We start from the raw sequence: 22109 nt of genomic DNA on the forward strand, positions 1-22109 counted from the left end.
GGGACCACCCTCACTTTTATGGAATTCAAATGAGACATTCTCTATTACATGCAATGGTTTCCCATATTGGAACTTGTTCACACCTCCTCATATGGAAAGTACTTTTCCTTGTTGATGTCTCAAGAAGGGTAGAAATACAAGAACGAACACACACACACACACACACACACAAATAGTGTGTCTGACCTGGAAGTGGAGAAGACTGTGTAGACCAGAGGATTCTTTCGGTCCCTGGTCTGCAGCAAAAATACGTCGCCTGAGGATGGACACACACACACACACACGCTTGTTTCAAAGGTAGAGCATTTAAAAATATGTTTTCTTCAATAAAGATTTGAGAAGTCCCTCAGCACATTTAAATACATGCATGTATATTTTACATAAATATATATGCCCCCAGAAAATACATATTTTTTTTACACTTTTTTTTACTTCGAAGCATACTACTAAAAAAATACTTTTGTACTCACTATGTTTATAAAAATATTTGTTTCCCATCAGAGTAATTTACTTATTTACAAATTTTCTTTGTTTCATAACTTTATCCTTCAAAGCATACTACTTTTTTAAGTAAAAAAAAACCTTTTTGAACACAGAAGTATTATTTTTCACGCCAAATATATTTACTTAAACTTATTACACCTTTTTTCCTCTTAAGTACAATGTGCACATTTTGAAAAATTACTTTTTTTTATTTAATGTTACTTTTTCAGCCAAATATAATTTTCCAAACCTTTTTCTATCCAAAGTCTGCTTCTTATAATATTAATAATGATAATAAATAAATCTTATATATATATATATATATATATATATATATACTGTGTGTGTGTGTGTGTGTGTATATATATATATATATATATATATATATATACTGTGTGTGTGTGTGTGTGTATATATATATATATATATATACACACACACACACACACACACACACGCACACACACACACAGTGGGGCAAAAAAGTATTTAGTCAGCCCCCGTTTAGTCAGTCACAGTTGAAGTGTACCTATGATGAAAATTACAGACCTCTGTGATCATTTTAAGTGGGAGAACTTGCACACTCGGTGGCTGACTAAATACTTTTTTTGCCCCACTCTATATATATATATATATATATATATATATATATATATATATATATATATATATATATATATATATATGTATATATATATATATATATATATGTATATATATATATATGTATATATATATCCATCCATCCATCATCTTCCGCTTATCCGAGGTCGGGTCGCGGGGGCAACAGCCTAAGCAGGGAAACCCAGACTTCACTCTCCCCAGCCACTTCGTCTAGCTCTTCCCGGGGGATCCCGAGGCGTTCCCAGGCCAGCCGGGAGACATAGTCTTCCCAACGTGTCCTGGGTCTTCCCCGTGGCCTCCTACCGGTTGGACGTGCCCTAAACACCTCCCTAGGGAGGCGTTCGGGTGGCATCCTGACCAGATGCCCGAACCTCCTCATCTGGCTCCTCTCGATGTGAAGGAGCAGCGGCTTTACTTTGAGTCCCTCCCGGATGGCAGAGCTTCTCACCCTATCTCTAAGGGAGAGCCCCGCCACACGGCGGAGGAAACTCATTTCGGCCGCTTGTACCCGTGATCTTATCCTTTCGGTCATGACTCAAAGCTCATGACCATAGGTGAGGATGGGAACGTAGATCGACCGGTAAATTGAGAGCTTTGCCTTCCGGCTCAGCTCCTTCTTCACCACAACGGATCGGTACAACGTCCGCATTACTGAAGACGCCGCACCGATCCGCCTGTCGATCTCACGATCCACTCTTCCCTCACTCGTGAACAAGACTCCTAGGTACTTGAACTCCTCCACTTGGGGCAGGGTCTCCTCCCCAACCCGGAGATGTCATTCCACCCTTTTCCGGGCGAGAACCATGGACTCGGACTTGGAGGTGCTGATTCTCATTCCGGTCGCTTCACACTCGGCTGCGAACCGATCCAGCGAGAGCTGAAGATCCCGGCAAGATGAAGCCATCAGGACCACATCATCTGCAAAAAACAGAGACCTAATCCTGCGGTTACCAAACCGGAACCCCTCAACGCCTTGACTGCGCCTAGAAATTCTGTCCATAAAAGTTATGAACAGAATCGGTGACAAAGGACAGCCTTGGCGGAGTCCAACCCTCACTGGAAATGTGTTCGACTTACTGCCGGCAATGCGGACCAAGCTCTGGCACTGATCGTACAGGGAACGAACCGCCACAATAAGACAGTCCGATACCCCATACTCTCTGAGCACTCCCCACAGGACTCCCCGAGGGACACGGTCAAATGCCTTCTCCAAGTCCACAAAGCACATGTAGACTGGTTGGCCAAACTCCCATGCACCCTCAAGAACCCTGCCGAGAGTATAGAGCTGGTCCACAGTTCCACGACCAGGACGAAAACCACACTGTTCCTCCTGAATCCGAGGTTCGACTATCCGACGTAACCTCCTCTCCAGTACACCTGAATAAACCTTACCGGGAAGTCTGAGGAGTGTGATCCCACGATAGTTGGAACACACCCTCCGGTCCCCCTTCTTAAAGAGAGGAACCACCACCCCGGTCTGCCAATCCAGAGGTACCGCCCTCGATGTTCCCGCGATGCTGCAAAGTCTTGTCAACCAAGACAGCCCCACAGCATCCAAAGCCTTAAGGAACTCCGGGCGGATCTCGTCCACCCCTGGGGCCTTGGCACCGAGGAGCTTTTTAACTACCTCAGCGACCTCAGCCCCAGAAATAGGAGAGTCCACCACAGATTCCCCAGGCACTGCTTCCTCATAGGAAGACGTGTTGGTGGGATTGAGGAGGTCTTCGAAGTATTCCTTCCACCTATCCACAACATCCGCAGTTGAGGTCAGCAGAACACCATCCGCACCATACACGGTTTTGATAGTGCATTGCTTCCCCTTCCTGAGGCGGCGGACGGTGGTCCAGAATCGCTTTGAAACCGTCCGGAAGTCGTTTTCCATGGCTTCCCCGAACTCCTCCCATGTCCGAGTTTTTGCCTCCGCGACCGCTGAAGCTGCACACCGCTTGGCCTGTCGGTACCTGTCCACTGCCTCCGGAGTCCTATGAGCCAAAAGGACCCGATAGGACTCCTTCTTCAGCTTGACGGCATCCCTCACCGCTGGTGTCCACCAAGGGGTTTTAGGATTGCCGCCCCGACAGGCACCAACTACCTTGCGGCCACAGCTCCGATCTGCCGCCTCGACAATAGAGGTGCGGAACATGGTCCACTCGGACTCAATGTCCAGCACCTCCCTCGTGACATGTTCAAAGTTCTTCCGGAGGTGGGAATTGAAACTTTGTCTGACAGGAGACAGTGCCAGACGTTCCCAGCAGACTCTCACAATGCGTTTGGGCCTGCCAGGTCTGTCCGGCATTCTCCCCCACCATCGCAGCCAACTCACCACCAGGTGGTGATCGGTAGAAAGCTCCGCCCCTCTTTTCACCCGAGTGTCCAAAACATGAGGCCGCAAATCCGATGACACAACTACAAAGTCGATCATGGAACTGCGGCCTAGGGTGTCCTGGTGCCAAGTGCACATATGGACACCCTTATGTTTGAACATGGTGTTTGTTATGGACAAACTGTGACGAGCACAAAAGTCCAATAACAAAACACCACTCGGGTTCAGATCCGGGCGGCCATTCTTCCCAATCACGCCTCTCCAGGTTTCACTGTCGTTGCCAACGTGAGCGTTGAAGTCCCCCAGTAGGACAAGGGAATCACCCGGGGGAGCACTTTCCAGTACTCCCTCGAGTGTTCCCAAAAAGGGTGGGTACTCTGAACTGCTGTTTGGTGCATAAGCACAAACAACAGTCAGGACCCGTCCCCCCACCCGAAGGCGGAGGGAGGCTACCCTTTCGTCCACCGGGTTGAACTCCAACGTGCAGGCTTTGAACCGGGGGGAAACAAGAATTGCCACCCCAGCCCGTCGCCTCTCACTGCCGGCAACGCCAGAGTGGAAGAGGGTCCAATCCCTCTCGAGAGAAGTGGTTCCAGAGCCCTTGCTGTGCGTCGAAGTGAGTCCGACTATATCCAGCCGGAATTTCTCGACTTCGCGCACTAGCTCAGGCTCTTTTCCCCCCAGTGACGTGACGTTCCACGTCCCAAGAGCTAGCTTCTGTAGCCGAGGATCGGACCGCCAAGTGCCCTGCCTTCGGCTGCCGCCCAGCTCACATTGCACCCGACCTCTATGGCCCCTGCTATGGGTGGTGAGCCCATTGGAGGGGTGACCCACGTTGCCTCCGGGCGAGGGAAATCTGGGTCCATGTTTTGTCTTCTTCATAGAGGTCTTCGAGCTGCTCTTTGTCTGATCCCTCACCTAGAACCTGTTTGCCTTGGGAGACCCTACCAGGGGGCTTTATGCCCCCGGACAACATAGCTCCTAGGATCATTGGGATACGCAAACTCCTCTACCACGATAAGGTTGCAGCTCAGAGAGGAGTATATATATATATATATATATATATATATATATATATATATATATATATATATATATATATATATATATATATATATATGGAAATGTTTTACCTAAAAATATTGTTTTTTTTTACCCCAGAGTAATTAATAATTGAATTTGCCAAATATATAATTTCTTTAATTTTTTTTTTCTTAAAAGAAAAGTCAAATTTTCCCTTTAAAATTATACCTTATTTTGATTTTTAAAAAGTACAATTCGTTTAAATTACACTAATTAAAAAAAAAGTATATTGATGCATTAAAAAAACATCCCCATCCAAAGCAAATGACTAATAATTCATTTCACATCAAGCAGGAAGTGAAATATCGAGGTCACATGTCTTTTATAACAGTTTAGAAATATTGAGTCTTTGTTTATTAAAGTGGTAGAAATAGTGGCCTAAGGGGTGCGCTAATATTCCCGTTTAACGCCAGGCGGCTCACATGACCTGACAAAGATGCAGCTGCACAAACAAGATGGCTGACTCACGCAGTTCATCAAAGTAGGTGTCGCCGCCGTCGGCCCCCGGCACCGAGCAGATCAGACGCGTTTTGAGGAAGGTGGTCCACTTGTTCACCAGACTTCTCTGACCGCCCATGTCGTTCTGCAAGGAACACTCTGTTACCATGGAGACCAGGAATAGTTACAACCATAAAGTGGAGCCTCAGAAATGTTTAAAAGCTCTTTTACTTTTTGTTTTTTCCTCTTTTACTCTTAACGGGATGCCAGACTACTATACAACAATACTGGCAAAGGGGAAAAGTGTGACGACAACCATAGAAACTTCAATTATTATTTACATGGAGCAGCAAAACATCCATCCATTTCCTACCACTTATAGCTTTTTACCGAAAATGTAAAAACAAATGACTAAAAATATGAACACACAAAATAATGATGTTTTATTTTACTAAAAACATTGCAGGATTTTTTTTTTCTGTGAAAGTGAATAATTTTTCTCAAAAATATATTTTGCCTAAAGTATAAAAAAAAGTAATTCTTCAAAATATACAAACACAACATTTTTGTAAGACATATTTCAAAAATAAATACTTGAAAAATATATATTTAAATTTAATTTTAGCTTTTTACATAAAATGTATAAACAAATGCCCAAAAAAATTCAAACACAAAATAATCGTTTTGTTTTACTGAAAACGTTGCAGATTTGTTTCCCTTGAAAATGAATGTTTTATTCTACAGATAACATTTTTATTGATTTTTGTATATTGAAAATATATCCATTTCAACAAAAATATGTTTAAAAAGAGTATAGTTTTTTTACGGAAAATGTAAAAAAAAACAAAAAACTACTGCTGAAAATATGCATACATAAAACGTTATGAATACATCCATCCATCCATCCATCCATTTTCTACCGCTTATTCCCTTTTGGGGTCGCGGGGGGCGCTGGCGCCTATCTCAGCTACAATCGGGCGGAAGGCGGGATACATTTTTTGAATAAATTTTTTTCAAATGATTTTTGTTTTATTCATTTTTTTAAATTATACCAAATTAATTTTTGTATTATTTTTAAATGTATGTAAAAAAATGTTTCATTAAAGAAATGTTTTGAAATATTTAATGTTTTACAAATATATATTAATTTTTTATAAATGTATTTTATTAGTTTATCTACTTAAAAATGTCCTTCTGACCAAATCCAGCATGCGACATTTTAAACATCACTTTTTTTTTACACTTTTAAGACCGTTAAGATTGTGATGGTGTAAAATGACCCTGGAACAGACTAATTGGCTGGCAGCAGTAGTAGAGGAAGTCACCCTGCACAGTTGTCCGATGCGCGAGTACGTAGACTTTCCAAGTCCTTGGCCCTCCACTGCCGTCTCCCGGAAGAAGAAGAAAACTTTGTCGTCGTCGGGGTTCTCGCTCTCCGGAACCCAAAAAGAGCCGACAAACTTTGGCTCTGGAAGACGTGCAACAAGACAAGTCAACAATTTGTGTCCTGGCCATGACCCAAAGTTGCCAAACGTTCACCGTTGAGCCAACGCGAGTCGTGTTGCTCCGTGCGGATGGAAGGACGTCTGCCCAAACTTCGGAAGATGGTAAAGTCTCGCCCCATCAAGTCCGTGGCTACACCCGCATACAACTCGTCGCCTGCGGAACAAGAGTTTTAATAAGGCGTCGTGATAAAAGCAGACGGGAGATGACATCGTTACCGATCAGCACGGAGGCAGAATGATGACGAGGGTCGTACGGACTTTTGCCTTTGCCGTCTTCCACACTGGAAGAATCCATCCTGAACACCTGGTCCTGACAGGAAGGACACGTCAAGTCTTATAAACTTATTGAACTGTTTAGTAGTCTCACCTCCATCCTGTGGCCCACCTCCACGTAGGCACAAGTGGGATGGAAGGCTCCCGTGCCACACGCGTACAAATGTGTGCGGTTCCAGTGATGGACCATCTTCACGTAGTTCACGCAGTCCGACTGAAATGTATCACAAATATTATACTATATTACATTTGCCACTTTTTAAAAACTTTCCACAAGTCATTTTATTTATTTTTCCTACAAATGTTTGTATAAAAATTAAGTTTCTTTTTACCTAAAAATGGAATACAATTACTTGGAAAAACAACATCCTGACAAATGGCATCTTTACTTTTTTTTTTTCTGGATCATAACATTTTACAACAAAAAGTCTGGAAATATTTCTTAAAACAAAAAAAACTGATACACACACACACACATATATATATATATATATATATATATATATATATATATATATATATATATATATATATATATATATATATATATGTATATAACATCCTGAGAAATGTCGGTTTTCTTCTAATATATATTTATATACATATACTTTTATATTGAATACAATTACTTACTGAAAAATGGCCTATTTTGAAACATAAAGGTCTGGAAACATTTTCTTAAATAAATGACAAATATATATATATATGTATACATGCATATGCATATATTCGTATAGACATATCCATCCATTTTCTACTGCTTGTCCCTTTTTTGGGGTCGCTGGAGCCTATCTCAGCTGCATTCGGGCGGAAGACGGTGTACACCCTGGACGAATCACCTCATCGCAGGGCCAACACAGATAGACAGACAACATTAACACTCACATTCACACACTAGGGCCAATTTAGTGTTGCCAATCAACCTATCGCCAGGTGCATGTTTTTGGGAGGTGGGACAAAGCCGAGTACCCGGAGGGAACCCACGCAGTCACGGGGAAAACATGCAAACTCCACACAGAAAGATCCCCAGCCTGGGATTGAACCCAGGACTACTCAGGACCTTTGTATTGTGAGGCAGACGCACTACCCCTGTTCCATCGTGCTGCCCACATGTATATAAAGTACTATCTAATCTAATATATACATATATATATATATATATATATATATATATATATATATATATATATATATATATACACATACGCAACAAACAGTGAAATAAATATACAATCTGTTATACATCTGAAATATCACTAAGCTTTAGAACTTTGTTGTAAAAATCTCCTTCCTCGTCTGTCCCTGACACCCACATTTCAGGCTCTGGAAACACTCTCCTCGTCTAAGCTGCTGTTAGATTACTACAGTAACTAATTAGATCATCACAGGAACTAATTATTTTACCATAGTAACTAGTTAGGTGACCATAGTAACTAATTAAATGACCATAGTAACTAATTAGATGGCATTAGTAATGAGTATATCATGCAAAAGCACAGATTCCAACCATTGAAATACTTTCTGTAGTTCAGGATTTACGCTCATTTGAAAACATCATAATGGCAGCTACAGTTTCCATCTTAAAGATCTAAAAAAATGATTTGGGAAAGTCCAGCGTGCCAGATTGGCCTTAATTTGCGCAGGTGTGGTCAACAACATCAAGTGAAGTCTTAACGTGTTGCTGACACGACACAGAAAAACAACAAGCTGTTTAAGGCCGATAAAAAAGACACAAAGACTGATTATTCATTGAACACACACACACAGGTGAAAGTAGAAGTGTGTAGTTGCCAATGAAAGGAGGTCATTGTGTGTGGGCTACAGCTGTGTAATCACGCTGATAAAGCCTTTGTACAACACACACTTTACAACATAAATACAAAACGTGGTCTCACACACACGTCACGTAAAGCTTAACGAGGTCTGTGCACACACTCAACACTTGAATAATCTGTACAACAAGGTAAATGTGTGTGTGTTTGGGGGGGGGGGGGTGACCAAAATTAACTTTTAGCTAATTATGAGACATTAAGTCACTTTTTAAATTTTTTTTTCCCTAGAAATTCAAACATGTCAAGCATAAAGTGTTATTATTTGACACGTGCATGGCAGTAAAATAGAAAAATGTTACCTATAAACATTTTCTGTACGGCAGGGGTCACCAACGCGGTGCCCGCGGGCACTAGGTAGCCCGTAAGGACCAGATGAGTAGCCCGCTGTTCTAAAAATAGCTCAAATAGCAGCACTTACCAGTGAGCTGCCTCTATTTTTTTAATTGTATTTATTTACTAGCAGGTTGGTCTCACTTTTCTCGACATTTTTAATTTCTAAGAGAGACAAAACTCAAATAGAATTTGAAAATCCAAGAAAATATTTTAAAGACTTGGTCTTCACTTGTTTAAATAAATTCATTTATTTTTTACTTTGCTCATTACTTATAACTTTCAGAGACAATTTTAGAGAAAAAATACAACTTTAAAAATGATTTTAGGATTTTTAAACACATATACCCTTTTACCTTTGAAATTCCTTCCTCTTCTTTCCTGACAAATTAAAATTTAAAGCCCACCAAGGCTGCACCAAACTTTTCCCCAAAAGTAACTAAGTTTGGTGCAGCCAAAAGTACAGTGGTGTATGCGCAGCAGCTATGAAGGTTGCAAGCCTGTTTGGTTCAACTTATCTTTTGTGAATCAGCCTTTTCTGACATGAACTTCATCAAGAACAAACACAGAACACGCCTCACTCAGAGTTGCAGTGTCAAGTTACACACCAGAATACAACACACTAGTTAACAGCATGCAATGCCAGGCTTCCCACTAACTGACAAAGAAACAGATAACAGATTTGGTGTCCAGTTCAAAGTGTGACATGATTCATTTAAAATTTTGAGAGTTGACTTTTGTATACTACATGAGTTATTATTTATACAAACATGGTGCAAAGTAATTCATGATTTGTTAAAAAATGTTAGTGGCTAGCTAGTTAAAATGGGATATTGTGATTTCACAAAACTGTCTTAGAAGTGATCATTTGAAAATGTTCAATTTGAAAAATGTGCACTTAGAGAAATTATAAAAATAAAGTGTTTTATATTGATATTTATCTGTTTCTATCTATATTTATTGTGAGAACTAATTAAGATGATCAGTGTTTCCACAAAGATAAATATCATTAATTATTAATAATAAAATATAGTTAAAGGTAAATTGAGCAAATTGGCTATTTCTGGCAATTTATTTAAGTGTGTATCAAACTGGTAGCCCTTCGCATAATCAGTACCCAAGAAGTAGCTCTTGGTTTCAAAAAGGTTGGTGACCCCTGCTGTACGGTAAATAAAACTACTTTTGAGGGCCATAGTTTGACCCTAGAACAGATCCTTTATTATTGTATTTTTACAGAGAACATTGGTTTCAAAATGTATTTTAATTCTTTAATAAATAAATAAAGATGACAATTCTGTTATTGTAAAAAACAAATCCTGTACACCAGGGGCGCTCACACTTTTTCTGCAGGTGAGCTACTTTTCAATTGACCAAGTCGAGGAGATCTACCTCATTCCTATTTATAATTTATATTTATTTATTTATGAAAGAGACATTTTTGTTAACAAGTTAATGGTGTTTAATGATAATACAAGCATGTTTAACACACATAGATTCCTTTCTTTCATGAAGACAAGAATATAAGTTGGTGTATTTGATTCTGATGACTTGCATTGATTGGAATCAGACAGTGGTGCTGATAACGTCCGCATTTTCAAATGGAGGAAAAAAAAAGTCCTCCTTTCTGTCCAATACCACATGAAAGTGGTTGGATTTGGCATCTCATTTGTCCAACTTGCATACTCGTTTTTAAACACTTTGTTATGAGAGTAGCATATGTGTGTGGCCCTTTAATGTCTGGCAGCAGGTGAGTGACGTCAGTGAGTGTGCGGGTGGGCAAGCAAGTGAGAAAGCGGTCGCTGAGGGCGGGGGAGAAATACATTGGCATCAAACTCCGTAGCTTGCTAGCTTGTGCACGCTAGCTTTCTGAGACTCTTATTTTGTTAGCACAGGCAGGATGAAACAGGTCTTTTATGGTGAAGACAGGAACTGTGCAGTCGGTCTTTAGAGTTTTGACAGTAGGTACGGAGTCTCTAGAAATAAAATGTGTTTCTCTGCGTCCGCCCTGTTAGTGATGTTTTTCTTAAATATGAGCTCGCTGCAGCCAGCGTCATCTCACAAGATCCTCGGGTGCCGAGAATGTCAAACAACTGACGAAAGTGAAGTCTTGGTATGATTGATGATTGCTCATTTTTATGTATATTTTTTAATGCCTGGCTTGAGATCGACTGACACACCCTCCGAGATCGACCAGTCGATCGCGATCGACGTAATGCCCACCCCTGCTGTACACATATTTAAAACCTTCAACATTTTTTATATTTTATTCTACATTTAAAAATTCTTGAAAGTTGAAAAAAATAAATAATCTAATCATACTGTAGACAGTTAAAATGTAACTTAAATTATTATTTTCACTTAGATGCTATTAATATTATAAATATTAAAATTATAAAAAATATGTGTGTATATATGTATGCATACAGTATATATTCGTATGTATATATCCATCCATTTTCTACCGCTTGTCCTTTTTGGGGTCGCGGGGGGTTACTGGCGCCTATCTCAGCTGCATTCGGGCAGTAGGCAGGGTACACTCTGGACAAGTCGCCACCTTGTGTTTTTATATATACATACATATATATATATATACATATATATATATATATATATATATATACTTAAATATATGTGTATATACAGATATGTATATACATACATATTCGTATATACATATGCAGAGAAAAATTTCGGCACATCTAGTGTCTGTGTGACAATCATGGGTACTTTAACTTTAATACATTTATACAGTATGTATATAAACATATATATATATATATATATATATATATATATATATATATATATATATATATATATATATATATATATATATACATATATGTCTTGATTGGATTATCCAGAGAATAGTGCTCGATACCGGGGTAGAGCGCTCAATCATCTCCTGATGATTGAGGGAACCCCTCATGAAACAGTTCTGTAGAGATGAAGTAGTCTTGTGATTTTTCCCACACCTACATATATATATATATATATATATATATATATATATACATATATATATATATATATATATATATATATATATATATATATATATATATATATATATATATATATAGTGAATGGAATATAGTCATGTTATTGTTAGCAGTAGAGTTAGTGAGACTCACAGTGATGTCTTTACCAGCCCAGTTACATTCTTCTCTCCACTCCACAGGTGCAGGCCAGTAGATCTGAAACAAGTCAAACATCAATTTGACGTTTTTATTCTTAGATTTTTATTTGTTTTTCTTGTATTCCATCTTAGACGTGTGTTGGAACCTTTTGTTCCTGTTTGGCGATGTTGTCCAGCGAGAGCGACAACAGGAAGTTCTTTGCTCCAACAAACAGACGACCTCTTTCTTCGTCCAGGAGCAAAGCGCCGAAGCAACAAGAGCGCTCCAACTCGAAACGCCTCACGCCGTGGAACTGCTGCAAGTCTGAAGTCCCAAAATTAGACTTTTTTTTTAATTAGCTCCTTTTTTGGGAGTGGGGTAAGGGGTAGTATTTTGAGGACAAAAATCTTACATATATATATATATATATATATGTGTGTGATATATATATATATATATATATATATGTAATTTATAAATCTTACTAAAATAAAGCTTTATACATAATGTATATATAATATATTATATTTACATATAATATATATATATGTGTATATATTATATGTAAATATTCTATATTATATATACATTATGTATAAAGCTTTATTTTAATAAGATTTACAAAGTATACAATTATTTAAAAATTATTAAAAAAAACATACATACTATGCTATGCATGTGTGTGTTTGTGTGTATGTATGTATGTATATATAGATAATATAATATGTAAATATATATGCATTATGTATAAAGTTTTATTTAAATAAGATAAACAAATTATACAATTATTTTAAATTATTCAAAAAAACATATATGCTATACGTGTGTGTGTGTATATATATGTATATAATATATATATATATATATATATATATATATATAACAAAGTCCGTGCACAATATTTATGTATATATATATATATATATATATATATATATATATATATTGAATTTTGTTTTTGTAGTATTTCGAGAAATAAATACAGGTTTTTTTACTCCTAAAATTGTTAGACAAATATTTGTATTTCATTTGAAAATTTTATTCAAAGTAAAAAAAAATTGTAAAGACAAAACGTTGTTTTTAAAAAAACATGTATTTAGTTTTTTACAAGGAAGTATGTTAAGAAAACAAGCAATCTTACGAGAAAGATTAAATATATTTAAAAATGTTGTTTTGTTATGTCCGGATAATTTCTAAAATCACCAATTATGTATGTAAATTATAAATCTTAATGATATAACAATTTTTAATACTTATATTATTCCTGTAAGTCGAATTATTTCTAAGTCTAAATAGTTTGTATTTTTTCACCCACAATAAACAACAAATGAAAGTATGTTTTTGTTGAAAAAAAAGTTTTATTTTTGTTAGTATTTTGTTGTAAATTTTTTTTTTTACAAAAGTTACATTTCATTTTTACAAAAAAATATATTTTAGAAAACTTTTTTTGTGGGGGGAGGGTGCGGGGGTTTGAATAAAAAAAAGTCATAATATTACAAGATTTAAGTATGAATTAAAGTAAAAATCAATAATACCTCTGAAAATAATACATTTTGAAACAGAAGTCATAATATTACAAGATATGGGTATGAATTGATTAACGTGGACCCCGACTTAAACAAGTTGAAAAACTTATTCGGGTGTTACCATTTAGTGGTCAATTGTACGGAATATGTACTGAACTGTGCAATCTACTAATAAAAGCATCAATCAATCAATCAATCAATCAATATAAAACGATTAAGACAATATTCAATCATGAATTAAAAAACAAAAAGTCACTTTGCAAGATTTTAGTATAAATTAAAAAATCATACAATCATAAGATTCAAGTATTGATTAAAAAATAAAAATGTCATATTACGAGATTCAAGTCTGACTTTAAAATAATCTAAGATTTAATTATTCTTTAAAAATTCATAAAATTACAAGATTTAAGTATGAATTTAAAAATAAAAAATCATCATATAAGATGTTATTATATATTTGAAAATAAAACTGTTTTATACTACAAGATGTAAGTGTAAATTTAAAAATAGGTCATCAAATTATAATATTTCATATACATTTGAAAATAAAGTTTTAGTACTTCAAAATTTAAGTATGAATTTAAAAACAAAGTCATAATATAAGATTCAAATATAACAAAAAAACTTCATATTACAATACTTCAGTATGAATTTAAAAATAAAAAGTCATAAAATCATAAGATTCAAATATAAATTTAAAAATAAAAATTATTAATATTACTAAATATAAGTATGAATCTAAAAACAAAGTCATAATATAAGATTAAAATATAAAGATTGAAATGTCAAATTATTACAAGATTTAAGTATGAATTTTTAAAAAATCATAAAAAAATAAAAAGTCCTAATATTACAAAATTTAAGTAATTTAAAAACATCATTACATCCAATTATTCATTAAGAAATCACAATAGAGCAAGATTTAAGTATGAATTTAAAGATAAAAATAAGAAAATTGTAAGATTTCATTATGAATCTATAAATAAGTCTTAGTATTATAAAAATTTAAGTATGAATTCAAAAAAAATCATAAGATTTAATTATTCATAAAAAATTCATACCATTACAAGATTTAAGTATACATTTGAAAATAGTCATACAATTGTAAGATTTCAAGTCTTAATATTACAAAGTTTTAAGTATAAATTTAAAACAATCATAATATTTGTTACTTAAAAAAAATCAGAATTTTACAAGATTTAGGTATAAATTTAAAAATAAAGTCATAATAAAAAATGTAAGTATGAATTTTAAAAACAAAAAGTCATAAGTGAAGTGAATAATATTTATATAGCGCTTTTCTCCAGTGACTGAAAGCGCTTTACATAGTGAAACCCAATATCGAAGTTACATTTAAATCAGTGTGGGTGGGTAAAGTGTCTTGCCCAAGTGACTAGGATGACGGAAGCGGGAATCGAACCTGGAACCCTAAAGTTGCTGCCACGGCCACTCTACTAACCGAGCTATGCAGCCCCAATAATAATCCAATAATATAAGTTTCAAATATAAAAGTCATATTACAAGATTTTAGGATACATATAGGTTTTTCATTTATATATTGCAAGATTCAAATAGAAACGTAAGAAGAAAAAGTAATATTTAAATATAAGTGAATTTCAAAAAAAGGCAAGTATTTATCATGTTGTATTTTGTCGCAAATATAAGATGAATCTGCAGTTTTTGGAAGTTGTTCCTAAAAAGATTTCTTTCCTACCTTTGAAGGAGAGTTTCATGCGTGGCGAGGAGGAAGGCGAGGACGAAGAGCGTGTGACCGTGCTTGATGATGATGATGAAGATGATGATGAAGAGGAGGCCGCCAAGCCCAGAAGGAAGAGCGAGCTGCAGGTGACCACCATGGCCGCCGTCATCATCATCCTGGCTGCCTCAGGTCAGTAATGGTCGATGTTTGGATCAGACCACGCCCATGCAAGCTGTCGGGTCCGAAGGTCCAGTTTTTCTTTTCTCTCACCTCCCAGACCACATGAGAGACTCACCTGAAGTAGAAGACACACAAGTAGCAATAGTTTGACCCTGGAACAGATCATGTGTGAAAAGTCAAAGTTGAACAACACAAAGCTTCTTTTTTGGAATACAACTTCAACTTTTTTTTTATTTTCTCAGAGATTTTAAAAACAATATTTAAATTTTTTTGTGAATACATTTTTAGATTTTGATTTTTTTTTTAAAGTAATTAATGCAAATCAAGAAAAAATTCAAATGTTCAAGAAAAATTTCTTGAAAAAAACAAAAATGTTCAGAGAAATAAAAGTGACAAGCAAAACATTGTTCTTTTTTTTCTTCATATTATTATTACTATTTTTTTTTAAATGTGATTTGATTTTCTGAAGGAAATGATCAGAAATAAATACATTAGGAACAAATCACTTTTAGTTTTACAAAAAGTCAAATGTGTTTATTAATCTTGTAATATTATGACCTAAATGTATACTTCAATCTTTTAATAAAAGGACTTTTTATATCATACTTAAATCTTGTAAAATTATAACTTTTGTCTTTAAAATTGATGTTGTAATCCTGTAATATTAGGACTTTTATTTTTTTTTATTATATCTACCGGTAAATCTTATAATATTGTAACTTTTATCTTGAAATTTTCCTTCCTACATTTTTGCTGTAAATCTTGTAATATTATGATTTTTATTTTCAAAATTATACTTTAATCTTGTAATAAATTTTATCTTTAAAAATATATTGTAATCTTGTAATATTATGACTTTTCTTGTTAAATGTATACTTAAATATTGTAATATTATGACTTATTTTTTAAATTATACTTTAATTTTATAACTTGTATCTTAATATTGTTGTTGTCATACTAATCTTGTAATATTAGGACTTTTCCTTTAAATCTTTTAAGATTACTTTTTTCTTCCTAAATTTATATTTTAAGAATATTAAAAGATTTCTTCAATCTTGTAATATTATTTTAAGACAAAACAAACATACTTAAGTCTTGTCAAATGTGTCACTTGAATTGTGCACAAAAGCTCTTTAGTTTTATTCTTGGCTGAGAATAAAGTCGTACTTCACAAAACAGAAGCTCACTTGTTACTTGGGCCAATGAAAGTGTGGAGAACAACTTTAACAAGCTCTATTGTACACACACACACACACACACACACACACGTCTTTAATGAGAAACGTGTCATTTATGACGTGCCTGAGTCACACAGAACAGTACTAAGGATGCAGAACACTGACCTATTTATTATTAACCATCTGGAATGGACTTTAATGTCTTTAAGTTGAAGTGGAGTAATAATTGTGTGGTCTAAAAAATTCATGAAGTTAATATCACGACGCAGTAAGTTGAATGACATGGACAGGTTTGTTACTGGATACTTTCTGATACTGCCTTGGAGACATTGTATGTGTGAGTAATATGCAACTGTAACTATTTGATACTATTGACAAATGTTACTTGTTACATATGGCTAGCTTGTAACGAGTGAATTGAGGGCTTTTTGGAGGACATTTAGATGTTAACTTTGCACAAGTGAACACACTGCAGGACTGCTTGTATCGCACATGATACAACACACAAGTAAACATGCTGCAAGACTGCTTGTATCGCACATGATATCACACACTTAAACACACTGCAGTACTGCTTGTATCACACACAAGTAAACACACTACAGGACTTCTTGTATCGCACATGATATCACACACTTAAACACTGCAGGACTTCTTGTATCACACATGATATCACACACTTAAACACACTGCAGGACTGCTTGTATCACACAAGTAAACACACTGCAGGACTGCTTGTATCGCACATGATATCACACACTTAATCACACTGCAGTACTGCTTGTATCACACACAAGTAAACACACTGCAGGACTGCTTGTATCGCACATGATATCAAACAAACATGCTGCAGGACTGCTTGTATCGCACATGATATCACACACTCAAACATGCTGCAGTACTGCTTGTATCACACTTGATCTTACACACAAGTAAACACACTGCAGGGCTGCTTGTATCACACACGATATCACACACTTAAACATGCTGCAGGACTGCTTGTATCGCGCATGATATCACACAATTTAACATTCTGCAAGACTGCTTGTATCGCACTTGATATCACACACAAGTAAACATGCTGCAGGACTGCCTGTATCGCACATGATCTCATATACAAGTAAACACGCTGCAGGACTGCTTGTATCAAACATGATATCACACGCAAGTAAACACACTGCAGGACTGCTTGTATCGCACATGATACAACACACTAGTAAACACACTGCTGGACTGCTTGTATCGCACATGATATCACACAAGTAAACATGCTGCAGGACTGCTTGTATCGCACATGATATCACACACTTAAACACACTGCAGGACTGCATTATATTACACACTTAAACACACTGCAGGACTGCATTATATTACACACTTAAACACACTGCAGGACTGCTTGTATCACACACAAGTAAACACACTGCAGGACTGCTTGTATCGCACATAATATCAATCAATCAATCAATGTTTATTTATATAACCCTAAATCACAAATGTCTCAAAGGACTGTACAAACCATTACGACGACGACATCCTCGGAAGAACCCACAAAAGGGCAAGGAAAACTCACACTCAGTGGGCAAGGAGAATTCACATCCAGTGGGACGCCAGTGACAATGCTGACTATGAGAAACCTTGGAGAGGACCTCAGAAGTGGGCAATCACCCCCCTCTAGGGGACCGAAAGCAATGGATGTCGAGCGGATGTGTGGATATCACACATTTAAACACACTGCAGGACTGTTTGTATTATACGCAAGTAAACACACTGCAGGACTGCTTGTATCGCACATGATATCAAACACTTAAACATGCTGCAGGACTGCTTGTATCACACATGATATCACACACTTAAACATGCTGCAGGACTGCTTGTATCGCATATGATATCACACAATTAAACATGCTGCATGTATCACACGATATCACATACAAGTAAACACGCTTCAGGACTGTTTTTGTATCGCACTTGATATCACACACAAGTAAACACTGCAGGTATGCTCATAACACATATGATATCACACACACGTATACACACTGCAGGACTGCTCGTATCGCACATGATATCACACACTTAAACATGCTGCAGGACTGCTTGTATCGCGTATGATATCACACAATTAACCATGCTGCATGTATCACACGATATCACATACAAGTAAACACGCCTCAGGACTGTTTTTGTATCGCACTTGATATCACACACAAGTAAACACCGCAGGTATGCTCATAACACATATGATATCACACACACGTATACACACTGCAGGACTGCTTGTATCGCACATGGTATCACACACAAGTAAACATGCTGCAGGACTGCTTGTATCGCACATGATATCACACACAAGTAAACATGCTGCAGGACTACTTGTATCGCACATGATCTCACATACAAGTAAACACACTGTAGGACTGCTTGTACCACACATGATGTCACACAAGTAAACACGCTGCAGGACTGCTTGTATCGCACATGATATCACACACAAGTAAACATGCTGCAGGACTGCTTGTATCGCACATGATCTCACATACAAGTAAACACACTGTTGGACTGCTTGTACCACACATGATGTCACACACAAGTAAACACGGTGCAGGACTGCTTGTATCAAACATGATATCACACACAAGTAAACACGCTGCAGGACTGCTTGTATCGCACATGAAAGCACACACTTAAACACACTGCAGGACTGCTTGTATCATACACAAGTAAACACACTGCAGGACTGCTTGTATCGCACATGATGTCAAACACTTAAATATGCTGCAGGACTGCTTGTATCACACATGATATCACACACAAACATGCTGCAGGACTGCTTGTATTGCGCATGATATCACACAATTAAACATGCTGCATGTATCACACGATATCACATACAAGTAAACACGCTTCAGGACTGTTTTTGTATTGCACTTGATATCACACACAAGTAAACACTGCAGGTATGCTCGTAACACATATGACATCCCACACACGTATACACACTGCAGGACTGCTTGTATTGCACATGATATCACACACAAGTAAACACACTGCAGGACTGCTTGTATCGCACATGATAATCGCACACTTAAATACACTGCAGGACTGCTTGTATCATACACAAGTAAACACACTGCAGGACTCCTTGTATCGCACATGATATCAAACACTTAAACATGCTGCAGGACTGCTTGTATCACACGATATCACACACTTAAACATGCTGCAGGACTGCTTGTATCGCGCATGATATCACACAATTAAACATGCTGCATGTATCACACGATATCACATACAAGTAAACACGCTTCAGGACTGTTTTTGTATTGCACTTGATATCACACACAAGTAAACACTGCAGGTATGCTCGTAACACATATGGCATCACACACACGTATACACACTGCAGGACTGCTTGTATTGCACATGATATCACAAACAAGTAAACACACTGCAGGACTGCTTGTATCGCACATGATAATCGCACACTTAAATACACTGCAGGACTGCTTGTATCATACACAAGTAAACACACTGCAGGACTCCTTGTATCGCACATGATATCAAACACTTAAACATGCTGCAGGACTGCTTGTATCACACAATATCACACACTTAAACATGCTGCAGGACTGCTTGTATCGCGCATGATTTCACACAAACATGCTGCATGTATCACACGATATCACATTCAAGTAAACACGCTTCAGGACTGTTTTTGTATCGCACTTGATATCACACACAAGTAAACACTGCAGGTATGCTCGTAACACATATGATATCACACACACGTATACACACTGCAGGACTGCTTGTATCGCACATGATATCACACTCAAGTAAACATGCTGCAGGACTGCTTGTATCGCACATGATCTCACACACAAGTAAACACACTGTAGGACTGCTTGTACCACACATGATATCACACACAAGTAAACACGCTGCAGGACTGCTTGTATCGCACATGATATCACACACAAGTAAACACGCTGCAGGACTGGTTGTATCAAACATGATATCACACACAAGTAAACACACTGCAGGACTGCTAGTATCGCACATGATATCACACACAAGTAAACACACTGCAGGACTGCTTGTATCGCACATGATATCACACACAAGCAAACACGCTGCAGGACTGCTTGTATCAAACATGATATCACACACAAGTAAACACACTGCAGGACTGCTTGTATCACACATGATATCACACACTTAAACACACTGCAGGACTGCTTGTATCACACATGAAATCACATACAAGTAAACACGCTTCAGAACTGTTTTTGATATCACACACAAGTAAACACTGCAGGTATGCTCGTAACACATGATATCACACACACGTATACAAACTGCAGGACTGCTTGTATTGCACATGATTGATTGATTGATACTTTTATTAGTAGATTGCACAGTTCAGTACATATTCCGTACAATTGACCACTAAATGGTAACACCCGAATACGTTTTTCAACTTGTTTAAGTCGGGGACCACATTAATCAATTCATGGTACAAATATATACTATCAACATAATACAGTCATCACACAAGCTAATCATCATAGTATGTACATTGAATTATTTACATTATTTACAATCCGGGGGGTGGGATGAGGAGCTTTGGTTGATATCAGTACTTCAGTCATCAACAATTGCATCAACAGAGAAATGTGGACATTGAAACAGTGTAGGTGTGACTTAGTAGGATATGTACAGCCAACAGAGAACATAGTGAGTTCAGATAGCATAAGAACAAGTATATACATTAGAAGTACATTTGAGTTGTTTATAATCCGGGGAGATGGGATGTGAATGGAGGAGGGTATTAGTAAAGTGTTGAAGTTGCCTGGAGGTGTTGTTTTAGAGCGGGTTTGAAGGAGGATAGAGATGCATTTACTTTTATACCTTTTGGGAGTGCATTCCACATTGATGTGGCATAGAAAGAGAATGAGTTAGGACCTTTGTTAGATCAGAATCTGGGTTTAACGTGATTTGTGGAGCTCCCCCTGGTGTTGTGGTTATGGCGGTCATTTACGTTAAGGAAGTAGTTTGACATGTACTTCGGTATCAAGGAGGTGTAGCGGATTTTATAGACTAGGCTCAGTGCAAGTTGTTTTACTCTGTCCTCCACCCTGAGCCAGCCCACTTTGGAGAAGTGGGTTGGATTGAGGTGTGATCTGGGGTGGAGGTCTAAAAGTAACCGGACTAACTTATTCTGGGATGTTTGGAGTCTAGATTTGAGGGTTTTGGAGGTGCTGGGGTACCAGGAGGTGCAAGTGTAATCGAAGAAGGGTTGAATGAGAGTTCCCGCTAGAATCCTCAAGGTGCTTTTGTTGACCAGAGAGGAGATTCTGTAGAGGAATCTCGTTCTTTGGTTGACCTTTTTGATCACCTTGGTTGCCGTTTTATCACAGGAAAGATTAGCCTCTAGAATGGAACCTAGGTAGGTGATCTCATCCTTCCTGGTGATAACAATGTCACCCACTTTTATAGTGAAGTCACTA

The 22109-nt window shown here is 37.1% G+C and overlaps 1 protein-coding gene across 2 annotated transcripts in view; it reads right to left on the minus strand.

Moving 5' to 3' along the window:
- sema3b (sema domain, immunoglobulin domain (Ig), short basic domain, secreted, (semaphorin) 3B) overlaps window positions 1-22109 on the minus strand; it is a 56277-nt gene that overhangs the window by 21698 nt on the left and 12470 nt on the right. The window contains exons 2-10 of one of the 2 annotated variants that reach the window (XM_061889520.1): window positions 15254-15533; window positions 12177-12334; window positions 12026-12088; window positions 6824-6943; window positions 6673-6760; window positions 6491-6610; window positions 6277-6419; window positions 4982-5096; window positions 187-256 (exon numbers count right to left, since the gene is read on the minus strand). In XM_061889520.1, coding sequence (XP_061745504.1) covers window positions 187-256; window positions 4982-5096; window positions 6277-6419; window positions 6491-6610; window positions 6673-6760; window positions 6824-6943; window positions 12026-12088; window positions 12177-12334; window positions 15254-15413 — 1037 coding nt within the window. In that variant the 5' untranslated portion in view covers window positions 15414-15533. Of the gene's footprint in view, window positions 1-186; window positions 257-4981; window positions 5097-6276; window positions 6420-6490; window positions 6611-6672; window positions 6767-6823; window positions 6944-12025; window positions 12089-12176; window positions 12335-15253; window positions 15534-22109 lie in introns of both variants that reach the window. The other variant, XM_061889518.1, reaches the window with a different exon arrangement.

Source organism: Nerophis ophidion, linkage group LG27, assembly GCF_033978795.1.
Source record: "Nerophis ophidion isolate RoL-2023_Sa linkage group LG27, RoL_Noph_v1.0, whole genome shotgun sequence".
In the NCBI taxonomy this organism is placed as follows: domain Eukaryota; kingdom Metazoa; phylum Chordata; class Actinopteri; order Syngnathiformes; family Syngnathidae; genus Nerophis; species Nerophis ophidion.